We start from the raw sequence: 13,121 nt of genomic DNA on the forward strand, positions 1-13,121 counted from the left end.
TGATCCCAAGCATAGAATTGGCCTTCTTCACTGCTGCCGCACATTGGGTCGACACTTTCATCGACCTGTCCACCACCACCCCAAGATCTCTCTCCTGATCTGTCACAGACAGCTCAGACCCCATCAGCCTATATCTAAAGTTTTGATTTTTTGCCCCAATGTGCATGACCTTACACTTACTGACATTGAAGCGCATCTGCCATTTGCTGCCCATTCTGCCAGTCTGGAGAGATCCTTCTGGAGCTCCTCACAATCACTTCTGGTCTTCACCACTCGGAAAAGTTTGGTGTCGTCTGCAAACTTAGCCACCTCACTGCTCAACCCTGTCTCCAGGTCATTTATGAAGAGGTTGAAAAGCACCGGTCCCAGGACGGATCCTTGGGGCACATCACTTTTCACCTCTCTCCATTGTGAAAATTGCCCATTGACACCCACTCTCTGCTTCCTGGCCTCCAACCAGTTCTCAATCCATGAGAGGACCTGTCCTCTAATTCCCTGACTGTGGAGTTTTTTTCAATAGCCTTTGGTGAGGGACCGTGTCGAACGCCTTCTGAAAGTCCAGATAGATAATGTCCACGGGTTCTCCCACATCCACATGCCTGTTGACCTTTTCAAAGAATTCTATAAGGTTCGTGAGGCAAGACTTACCCTTACAGAAGCCATGCTGACTCTCCCTCAGCAAGGCCTGTTCCCTCAGCAAGGCCTGTGGAAATTAAGAAGAACATTGATTGGTTTTATGGAGATTAGAATCACGTGGCATTTCTTAGCATAAAGGAAAATTCCATAATCCAAAATCTAACTGAGAAATAGCCTTCCTTTGTCTTTGCAGGACAAGATTAAACTCATGAAGAAAGATGCTAAGGCAGTGAACAGCAACAGAACCAGGTAAATATGCCTACTGGCTTTGGATAACTTGGCAAAAACATCACAGAAGTCTCTGAAGCTAGAGACAAACAGATCAAAGGCAAATTGGAGATCTTTTGTTACATTCCTGCCATGTTGAAACTTGCCTAGGTAGACGCTAGATTCAATAAGATGTTCACTTTAATTGATAATGGTTCAGTAGCCGTAGCATGTGTTTTCTTGATTCTGACGTCTTATGTGTACGTTGTCTCTTACGTGTACAGTGCATTGTCTTTGTGACCCATAACAACATCAAACACGCTGGATCAGGCCATAGGCCCATCTATTCCAGCTTCCTGCATCTCACAGTGGTCCACCAAATGCCCCAGGGAGCACACAAGACAACAAGAGACTTGCAACAAGAGACCCAACTGAGCTCAATAATTGCATAAGAGCAAACAAGTTATTTTACAATGCACACACATACACAAATGCACTCATTTAATTGTTGGCCCTGTGGAGAAAGTCTTGGACTGGGAACCCAAAGGGATTAGCCATAGGGAAATGAACCCTGGAGAGAGTGAAACCAATTTAAAGAATGGGTCTACTGAGATCCTTAGAAGGTGGTAGATAAGGAGAAGCCCTGAAACGACATATCTGTGTGAAGTTCTAATTGGGTGCAGTATCACGCAGACTGGGAACAGAGTCAGCCTCGTGCCTAGACAATGTAAGTTTTAATGTAGATCTCTTCACTAGTTTGAATGATTGGGTTTGTACAGTGAATGATTTTGTTTTGTCTGTCCAAGTGAACAGATGACAAAAGCCATTGAAGATGGTTTGTTCTCTCCGGTTGCTGACAATATTCTTGTTATTCTAAATTTATTTGGTGCAATCTGTGAACTAAGTGTTGTATATTGGAGTGACAAATTCTCCCATGCCTAGAGAACTTACGTACATTCTACAAAAGGGACAATATAAGGGGGGCATAAAGTAACAGGATGAAAACATGTAGTAAGAGTGGAAGAATCAGCTGATAGTAGAAGAGTGGGTAGGGTAAGAGCAGGTGAATTAAGAAAAGGATGAATAAAAAAAGAATAGGTAGGTTTTGGTTTGTGGTAAAGGAAACGGAAGTAAGAAGCCAGATTAAAAGAGCCTGAGTAAAAGACAAAATATGATATTCTAGCACTCTTCAAGGATCTTGAGACATAATTCACACCAGTACTCATTTTGGTGAGTGAGAGTGACTAGATCTCTCTCTCTCTCTCTCTCTCTCTCTCTCTCACACACACACACACACACACACACACACACACACACACACTAGTATTTATTCAAGGACACCTGGTGCAACTGGTGAGCAGAAATTCCAGGAGAAGCAAAATAAAATAATTTTTAACACAACGGAAACTGATACCAGGATGCTGTGCTGCCCATTAGTTAAAGATTCTGGGTTCTGAGCTGTCTGTGAGAGAGCAGGAGAGAGACCTTGGGGTGATGGTGGACAGCTCAATGAAAGTGACGACCCAATGTGCAGCAGCAGTGAAGAAGGTCAATTCTATGCTTGGGATCATTAGAAAAGGTATTGAGAACAAAATGGCTAATATTATAATGCCATTGTACAAATTGATGGTAAGGCCACACCTGGAGTATTGTGTCCAGTTCTGGTTGCCACATCTCAAAAAAGACATAGTGGAAAAGGTGCAAAAGAGAGCAACTAAGATGATTACTGGGCTGGGGCACCTTCCTTATGAGGAAAGGCTACGGCGTTTGGGCCTCTTCAGCCTAGAAAAGAGACGTCTGAGGGGGGACATGATTGAGACATACAAAATTATGCACGGGAAGGATAGAGTGGATAGATGCTCTTTACATTCTCACATAACGCCAGAACCAGGGGACATCCACTAAAATTGAATGTTGGGAGGGTTAGGACAGACAAAAGAAAATATTTCTTTACTCAGCGTGTGGTTGGTGTGTGGAACTCCTTGCCACAGGATGTGGTGATGGCATCTGGCCGAGATGCCTTTATAAGGGGATTGGATAAATTTCAGGAGGAAAAATCCATTACCGGTTACAAGCCATGATGTGTATGTTCAACCTCCTGATTTTAGAAATGGGCTATGTCAGATGCAAGGGAGGGCACCAGGATGCAGGTCACTTGTTATCTGATGTGCTCCCTGGGGCATTTGGTGGGTTGCTGTGAGATACAGGAAGCTGGACTAGATGGGCCTATGGCCTGATCCAGTGGGGCTGTTCTTATGTTCTTAAAAATCTTTTTTTTAAAAATAAAAAAAAGAGTTTGACAAATCTATGAGTTGTGTGTATTCTTGTGGATTTTGAAAACATTATTCTCCCTTTCTTTGGGGTTGGTAATGTTCTATAACAGGGGTGCCCAAACCCTGGCCCGGGAGCCACTTGCGGCCCTTGAGATCTCTTAATGTGGCCCTCAGGGAGCCCCCAGTCTCCAATGAGTCTCTGGCCCTCCGGAGATTTGTTGAAGCCCGCACTGGCCCAACGCAACTTCTCTCAGCATGACAGCAACTGTTTGACCTCTCATGTGAGCTGTGGGATGAGGGCTCCCTCCACTGCTTGCTCTTTCACATCTGTGATGCAGCAGCAACAGCAAAGGAAAGGCCAACCTTGCTTTGTGCAAGGCCTTTTATAGGCATTGAGCTATTGCAAGACCGTCATTCGTTCATATAAGTTCATCTTTAATATATTCATTTATGTAAACTTATGTAAATTTATTCAAATTTTAAATGTAAATTAATTCTTTTTTTTCCCTGGCCCCTGACACAGTGTCAGAGAGCTGATGTGGCCCTCCTGCCAAAAACTTTGGATACCCCTGTTCTATAATGTATGAACTGGAATGTGTTTGTCATTTCATAATAATAACAGAAAACCGGATTCATTATGTTGTAGCCTAAGAAAGCAGATCATGATTAAACAGCATGGAAAACAACAGGACAGAGAGAGAGAGAGAGAAAGTAAGATGCAAGAAGCTGGACTAGATGGGCCTATGGCCTGATCAAGGGGGGGTGTTCTTATGCCACAACGGCCAATCTGAAGCCTGCAGAGGCAGCTGCAACACAGCTCTGGTCCCCTTTAGAGGGCTTATGGGTCCGAAAATGGATTTGATTATCTGTGATTTTCTGCATCTATGGGGGGTCCGAGAACAGATCCCACGCAGATACTGATTTCTCACCTGTAATCGTCTATGAAGATTAGACGTCTATGAAGATTACTCATGTTTTGAGAACTTTAAAAAAGTACTGAATGGCACTCTAACAGCCTAATCCTAAACTTCCCTAGAGCCCAGGGCTACAGCAGCGACAAATGGCGACCACTGTATCCTATGGGGCAGGGAAGCAGTGCCAGGTCTCCTCAGGGTAAGGGAACAAACATTCCTTTACCCAGTGTAACACCCAGGCGGCTACAATGGGTCTCCTCGGACCTGCGCCTGCTATTGAGCTGGCGCAGAATCAAGGAAACCCATGTCAGGTTTCCTGGCCTGGAAGGGGGGCCAGGATATGGTGGCTGGATATGGTGGCAGAACTGCCTGCTGCCATATCTGCCCCCCTCCTGGACCTGCTCCTCCCCTCCCTTTGCCTTCTTCTGCCCAGATCTTCCCCCTTCCCACCCCATCTGCCCCCAAAAGCCCTGCTGGCAGCCGGTGGCCGCAACTACTGCCAGAGGTCTTCTCTGAGTAAGAAAACAAATGTTCACTTACTTGGGGGTAAGCCTCCACAATGTGGAAGGATTTACTTGGACCTGTGCTATCTAAGTAGCTGCCTCAGGTCCGCATGGACCACACTGCAGGATCAGGTCCAGGAAGAGGGTTAGGATTTGGCAGCCACTGCTGTCACTAAGCCCATTTCCTTCCCAGACCCAGTTTGCCGTACCCCCACCCTGGTCACAACCTCCCTGTCCAACCCTCCCCTGTCCAACCCCTTCCCGCCTCCCCTGCCACCTCACCTTCAGCTGCAGTTGGCCCTGATCCACTGGTGCCAGCAGGAAGGTTCCAGCCTTCCCACTAGTGTTCCTGGCAGTGCATTACAACATGCTGCCAAAGGGCCTTTTGCAACTGAAGCTGCTTTATGGCAGTCAGTAGCAGTGGAAGAGTTGGGCAGGTAGGTATAGGATAGGGCCCTTAAGAAGAGATCTAGGGACATATTTTTTGGTTTCTCTCCTTAGGAGCTCCTAATGGTTAGGGCATCTTAATAAGGACAGGAAAAAGTTGAGGGGTGGACAGAGAAGCACATAGCCTAAATCAGTGGTCTTTAAACTGGAGACCACTATACATGGGGAACGCCTTCGCCAGCGTGACTGGCGCTTATCATTTTGGTGCATTGCAGCTCTTCATGTCCCCGGATTGGAATGATCTGGTCTATGACACAACGCACTAATGATGTAATGCTCGCGTCTGTGGTGCGATGCCTCAGCGGAAATTGCACCCGGATTTCCAGGGAGATGTGACTGCCCAGAGCATTGCATCCTCCCAATCTGGGGATATGAAGAGCCGCGGCACACTAGAACGGTAAGCACCGATCACAGGGGGGGAAGGATTCACTCAAACCCCAGATCCAGCCCGTGGACCGGGGTTTGGAGGCAGCTGGCCTAAAGAAATGGCAATGCCCCTACAAAGAACTCCTCTGGGATATCACTGCAATGGATACACAATTGTAGGTCATAAGAATATCAGCGCCACTGGATCAGGCCATAGGCCCATCTAGTCCAGCTTCCTGTATCTCACAGTGGCCCACCAGATGCCCCAGGGAGCACATAAGACAACAAGAGACCTGCATCCTGGTGCCCTCCCTTGCATCTGACATAGCCCATTTCTCAAATCAGGAGGTTGCACATGCACATCATGGCTTATAACCTGTAATGGATTCAACAGAAATTAGTGGATGCGAACCAGAAGTGGCTTCTGATCCTGTCCTGGAGGCCCTCTGAGGCACAGGTGCAGCAGGTGGAGCCCCTGTACCTGTCAAGTAACTGGGGTTAGGGAGATGTGGTGGAAGGGACAATGGGGAGTGTTGCACAAAGAGGGGAGCATGAAAAGGCTATGAGTTTCAGCTGTTTAGCCAACATCTGAAGGCCTTTGGTCCACCACTCTGATGCCTCCCCACCCACCGATTTGTGACAAAATGTAACAAATATTCTATCCTTTTCTGTGATCCTAAGAGACATGATGGTTTCCCTACTGAGCTTTTAAAAAAACACAATTACAGTGTTTTTCCCCTTTGGGAAAGCACTGTTTTTGTTCAACTTAAATACCATACCTTATACCTGATAAATACCACTCCATCCATTATAATACACCAAGAGGTTCTTTATTGTTCTCATACATAAGATGTAAGTTGCAATTAAACCAAATAAAGCACTTGAAGAACCATTGAATACAATTTCTGCCTCACTGAAATCAATGGGACTCAAAATTAAATGCCTTTCTTTGGTGCATCATGATCTTTTTAAAGAGTTTTAAATAATGAAGTCAATCTGCTTGCACTGAAATGAACACAAGAGATTGCTGCATCTCAAGGCAGGCTACAATCCTGCTCCTTATGTGTATTGAGAACCATGTGCAGAGTAGCTCTTCCTAAAACTCCAGCATAACCCTACTTTCCCAGTCATATTGAGGCACGGTGACCCTAGACTGTAAAACCACTGGATAGTATAGTGACACATACGACAGTAACAGAAAAAGCTGCTTGATGTTAAGAAAGAATCATTTTGCAAAAAGTCTAACTCAAGCTGGGACTTTGGGGCCTCAAAGGCTGTGTTAGATGATGGAAGGTGACAGCAACCTGGGTAACATACCATTTGTGCAAAAGCTTAAAAGCCACATTGCTAAAGCATGGAAACACAGAGAATAGTAAAAAGCTGTTTGAAGCAAAATTGTTAGTTTCACAGAAGTTTTACAGAAGCAGTCAGGCCTCAAAGTCTGGAATGTAACTTAGATAAGCAAGTACCAGCAGGAGAGATGGACTTCATGACAGGACCTTGGCAGAAAATACACTTAATGCCAGAATGCACTAGAGAGGTGTAACTTTTATATTTCATACTTTTATGCTGTAAGAGCAAAAGCATACATATGGAAACCAAGTGATCCCTTGATGCCAAACTGTATCCAAGGTAAAAGGGTCACAATAGTTATATAGAATTAGTCACAGAAGTAGTTCTTAAGGAACCAAAATGCTTGATTTTAGAAAAACACTTAACAAAAGAAGTTTAGAAGTTTAGAAGCCTTTGCTTTGCAGAAGTTGACAGAGGGCCTCACAGTGCTTGACTAACACATAGAAAAGGAGAAGATAAGACAGGCCGCTCGTACCAGGCCATCCTAATGAGGGATGAGTAAGTTCTGCCAAGAAAATATCTTGGCAGAAGTCGGCCTTCACAGCTGCCTTTGTGTTATACTGCTCTCTTTTAATGAGGTTGGTAAGAGACATGTCAAAAATACTCTTGATTGAAATGATGGGTGTGAATAAGGTTCAAAACTGAGTAAGCGGTAAATGTGAATAAGGTTCAAAACTGAGTAAATGGTAATGTTACCTAATTACCTGCCTTGGACCCCCTTCTTTCCTCCCAAAGTAACCTGTAACAACCATCAATACAGGACAGAGGGAGGGGGTGCAGAACAAAGACAGGCCAAGTATGAACTTAATGGAAAAGCTCCAGACTTGCTGCCTTGCAAATTTTATTATTAAAAGACCCTTTGCTGACAGCTAACAAAAACCGCAGACAATAGCATCATCATAGCTAAAAACAAAAATAGCAGGACATGTTCAACAGGCAGACCGATACCAGACTATTTCCCTTTAAGAAGGTGGGGGCAGGTGCATGAGGAGGACAGTGAAGAAGGGCGGGGGAGCGAGAGCATGAGAAGGTCAGTGGAACGTTACCAGGGAAGGTTAACACCCTTTGGGGGGGCACTTTGTTTTGAATGACAACTGAAATGTATAAAAGGAGGGTCCCACCCTTTTGACATTGCCTTTGAATTTGAGTGTGCAAGCTCTCAAAGGTCACAGACATGTCTTGTTAAATAAAGAATCTTCATAGCCTTCCACCTTCTAGTGTCTTGCTCATTCGGTCTCTGCGGCACTGGACAGAACCTACACACCTGTCTACCGAACTGGCGCTGCCCTTCTGGGCAGGGGTACGTCAGTAACATAGCGTACCCTGCTGGTTTTTGGAAACTTTTGGGAATTGTGTAATTTTGGCTAAGTTTTAAAGTGAAACCCCACCTGTACGTAAATCAGAGCCAATCAATGGTTTTGCCCACTTATTGCCCACCTATTTTCTATCTTTTATGTAAATGGTATCTTATCCATATCCTATTAGGAATTAGCCCCATCTATGATGTCAAATTTCAGCCAATGGGAAATCTAGATTTTCAAGCAAAGAGGTGAGAAATTTATAAGAGTTCTGGGCACTATCAAACTGATGCCCATGCTTTGGACATGAGTCCCGTGGACCAATTGCATGCAATTCGAATAAAGCTTGTGAACCTTCAGTCCTGAAGTACCGAGTTGTTCTTGAGTCTTGAGTTGCTCTGTCAACCTTGCAACAATGTCACCCCTATGGCAGGAGCACTGTTACTATATCAGATACACAGTGGTGCAGCAGGCCATTCAAATCAAGGTGCTTATGCACCTTGCCTCATCCAGTAGCTTGTCATGAGTGGCACCACCTCCCACTACGAGCATGTTGCTAAGTAAGATCATGGCTTTGGGTTACAGTATGAAACAATCTTGCCTTCATGAAGTAAATCCCATTAAACCAAAGCCCAATCGACCCATGATGCAGTCAGGGGGCAGCCCAATCCCAGACTGCTCAGCACCCAGAGGAAAAGCAGTGCCAAAATAGCTACCACTGCATCCTATAAGCCACTGCTGAAGGTCTCCTCATGGGAAGGAGACATTTGTTCCCTTTCCCTGAGTCCAGGTGCAGGCCCTGCAATGGGTCTCCTCCAGTCTGCGCCGGCTATTTTGCAGACACAGACAAGGGAAGCTCCTTGTCCAGCTTTTCATCCTGACACAGAGCATAGGAGCCAGTGGAGGCCTCCTCCCCTGGTCCTACCCTCCTTCCAGGCCCACCCTGTTCTGCCCAATCCCTGCCTCCTCCGTGCCCCAAAAAGCCTTACCCCCGGCCAGCACTGCAGGAGCACTGGCCAGCTATGTTATGATTATAATCTCTACTCCTTTTGTTTTAAAGGCACTGATATTCTAATCTAGTATAATAGTTGCTATATAGAAATAATAAGAAACTGCTTTATGCACTGAAACATTTGCTTGAGAAATGCTTGAGAAATGATTTTAGAAATGGGTTATGTCAGGATGCTAGATGCAAGGGATGGCACCAGGATGAGGTCTCTTGTTATCTGGTGTGCTCCCTGGGGCATTTGGTGGGCCGCTGTGAGATACAGGAAGCTGGACTAGATGGGCCTATGGCCTGATCCAGTGGGGCTGTTCTTATGTTCTTAATGCCAACTAATTAGAAAGATGTGATGTCACTTCTTATATTCAGTGTGCATTAATCCACTGTATATATTTTCTGTCTCCTTCCAAAGGAATTGGTCGTATGGGGAGAACCGCACAGTGGTGACCCATTTCGTCCTTCTTGGCATCCCCCACACTGAAGGCCTTCAATCCATCCTCTTCCCTGTCTTCTTAATCTTCTATGTCTGTACTTTGTTGGGGAATCTGCTGATCATGACTGCCATCTTCACCGACTCTCATCTCCACACCCCCATGTACTTCTTCCTTTGCAACCTCTCCATCCTAGACATTGGCTTCTCTTCGGTCAGCACCCCTAAGATGCTGGCCAACCTTTGGGGGCAAAGTCCAATCATACCACTGGGTGGTTGTGTGTGCCAAGTTTTCTTCTACCATTTCCTGGGAAGCACCGAATGCCTCCTCTATACTGTCATGGCCTATGACCGGTATGTTGCCATTTGCCACCCACTGCGGTATCTCATCATCATGAACTGGAAGGTCTGCACTGTTTTGGCCGCTGGTACATGGGTCACCAGCTCTTTCCATGCCACCATCCTCACTACCTTGACTTTCACGCTACCCTACTGTGGGCCCAGTGAAGTGGACTACTTTTTTTGTGACATCTTTCCTGTAGTCAAGCTGGCATGTGCTGACACTGTCATCATTGAGACAGTGAGCTTCACCAACATTGGCTTGGTGCCCATGACCTGCTTCCTCCTTATCCTGACTTCCTATGTCCGCATTGTCTATTCAGTCTTGAGGATGAGCTCTGGCGAAGGACGGCGCAAAGCGGCCTCCACTTGTGCATCACACTTAACTGTAGTGACCCTTTTCTTTGGTCCCTGTGCTTTGATCTACACTCAGCCATCACTAAGTGAAATTCTGGTGACCCCTGTGCAGATCTTTGGCAATGTGGTCACACCCATGCTCAACCCAGTCATTTATACCCTAAGGAACAAGGAGGTGAAAGCAGCTTTGAGTAAACTGACTGGAGGGAAGAAAGTGTCCCAGACAGTAGCGCACTAGCTTGTTGGTAGACCCAGTTTAATGGCCTTGATCAAATCATTCTCCCTCACACATATGCTAAAGGGTGAGGTACTCAGTGTTTGTATTCAGACCTAATTTGAACCCAAATACTGCCTGAAGTGGTTTGCAAATTCACACATTCCCCCCACCATCTCACCCACACCTGGGTGCTTAGAAAAGCTGCCAGGTATGTGCAAAGAACTGGAGGGACAGTGATCCTCCACCCCTTACCTGAAGCTCAAATCGCCACCTCTTTCTTCTTCACTTGTCCTGTTTAAAATAAAGAGGACAGGGGCAGAGGCAGCAATTCAGAGCTCCAGGTAAGATAAGTGGGTGGAGATCAGATTGCCACAATCCACCTTTTTTTTTTTTTTTTGCCCATTTTGCTGTCTTCTTCTTCCTCCTCCTCCTCCTCCAAAAGTGCTGGAAGTAGAGGTGGGCTGCCACTGACCTGATCATTATCCTGCATATAGCTGCACTGATGGCAGGCTGAGGGGTAGACAGATGCAGTGGAGCACAGTAGCGTCGCTAGGGGGTGTGGGCCACACTGAGTAACGCACACAAGGGGGTGACATCACTACTGGCCAAAAGTTTTAAAATTTTGGTATTTTCAAATAATGCCATCATGCCATCTATCAATCAATGTGTAATTTCAGGCAGAATGCAATGAAATAAACCATCCTAAAATATCTATTTTCTATCAAAGTTATAGCAAAAAAACTAGTAGGGTGGAGAAGGTGGCTCTCATAAGAAGATCTTTGCCATCCTATCCTCCATTTTCCAACCTGCTCCGCCCACTTCCTCTCCTCCGACATATCCATAGGTAGAGGTGTTTGCTTCCGTTGAATAAGATTACAGCCTGAGTCTTACTGAATGCAATGGACCTACTTCTGAGCAAAATATAACACCATTTTCAAACACCTCTACCTGTAGATGGCCAGAAAGCCTACCAAGAGGTGAGTTGGCCTTCTAGGCACCCCTCCCCACCAGAGCATGCAGTGTGTGCCCCATTGACACAGTTGCATGCTGCAGCATAGCATGGGGATATGATTGGGCTGTAAGTCATGACAAATAAGTCCCATTGATTTCCATGGAGCCTACAGGTGTATTGACAGAAATAAGCACCACTGAGTTCAATGGAACTTACTCCCAGATAATTCTGCATAGGATTGCAGCCTTACTCATGACTTCGTTTTGTGGGATTGTGTCATATAATTGAAGGTTTTCAGCGAAATACATTGTTAATCATTCATTTGGGACATATAAAGGATATTTGCTTTTGCTTCTGCTAGTTTAATTAGAACGCTCAGTATTAAATACCTAGACAGGTAGATGGGAGTTCAGAACAACTTTCTCTAGGTAAAGGTTAATATCCTACCTTTTCATTTTCATCTTTTGTTGTTGTAATCTATGAAAATGACATTTCATCACATCCATGGATACAACAAATACAATACAGTATCCATGGATACTATACCACAATATCAGTTGTGGTATAGTTGTTATTGATTTTGGAATCTCATACTTATAAATGGAAACTTTACTTAGTAGCTGAGAATCTGCAATTTGAATTATTGGTAATCCTCAAATGCATTCCATATCCTGGGACTAAGGCATATGACATGGTCATTTGTCCAGGTATCTAGATTCCTCTCTATAGAATTCATTGTATAATGAAAAGCATGTCTTTGAGTGATGTTGGATGGACTCCCTCAAGTCCTTTAAGGAGTCATCTGTGAGCTTCCTGACAAAAACTGGAAGCCTACACAGCTTACACAGCCTGTTTGGCTACACAAACAGAACAGCTTCTTCATCATTCTGACCAAGAAACCCTTCAGGAGTAGGAAAAGCAACCGTTCTGCACTCTAGAACAGGGGTGTCAAACATAAACCCTACAGGTTGAGTGCAACCACCAGAAAAAATGTATCCAACCTCACCTTATATTTGGGCTCTCCCAGCATGATAAATGGGTTTTCTCATATCTGGAAAATATGAACTAGATTTGCACATTTTCTCTTCTGTCATTTGCAACAAATAAGTTTCTATGTGAGAACAAAGTGCTTTTTTTTAACCATCGTCTGCTTAATGATGTCACTCCAGCCTGCAGCAGGATTCAGGAATGCTAGCTTCGGCCCTCTTTATGAAACAGGTTTGACACCCTGGCTTAGATGTTCTCAACTGGAGTCATCCCACAAACTGAACTTTTAAGACCCACTGCTCCATTAGCCTAGTTCTTCTTCCAGCAAGGAAGGAAAATTAGGGTCTCCCCCTTGTCTAATCTGTTGACAAAAGCAATCAAAAGCAAAATGCACAGTAAAATGGAACACAGTTCAGAAAACTGTGATTTTATTATCAGACATTGCAAATTAAGAAGACATCACAGCAATCCCAACACAAACACAGAAGTGCTGATCTCAGTGCCTGTGAACTCCGTGCAAACATAAGGAGCCTATCCTATCCTTCCACCCCCACCCCCCACTGGTGTAGCTGTACAAAAACATTGTGTTGGCAACCTTCAGTCTCGAAAGACTATGGTATCGCACTCTGGATGGTGGTTCTGGCACAGCGTCTAGTGTGGCTGAAAAGGCCGATTCAGGAGTGACAATCCCTTCCACACTGGGAGCAAGTGCAGTCTGTCCCTGGTCTGTCTCCCTGGCTACAGGCCTTCCTTCTTTGCCTCTTAGCCTCAGACTGTTGGCCAAGTGTCTCTTCAAACTGGGAAAGGCCATGCTGCACAGCCTGCCTCCAAGCGGGCCG

General features: G+C 45.2%; 1 protein-coding gene across 1 annotated transcript; it reads left to right on the forward strand.

Moving 5' to 3' along the window:
* Window positions 1–9,206: 9,206 nt before the first annotated feature.
* On the forward strand, window positions 9,207–10,364 carry LOC136653655 (olfactory receptor 10D3-like). Its single transcript, XM_066630542.1, has 2 exons — window positions 9,207–9,218; window positions 9,432–10,364. The coding sequence occupies exons 1-2, from the start codon at window positions 9,207–9,209 to the stop codon at window positions 10,362–10,364; spliced, it is 945 nt and encodes a 314-aa protein (XP_066486639.1).
* The last annotated feature ends 2,757 nt before the right edge of the window (window positions 10,365–13,121 follow it).

This window comes from Tiliqua scincoides, chromosome 5 (genome assembly GCF_035046505.1).
Source record: "Tiliqua scincoides isolate rTilSci1 chromosome 5, rTilSci1.hap2, whole genome shotgun sequence".
Lineage (NCBI taxonomy): Eukaryota > Metazoa > Chordata > Lepidosauria > Squamata > Scincidae > Tiliqua > Tiliqua scincoides.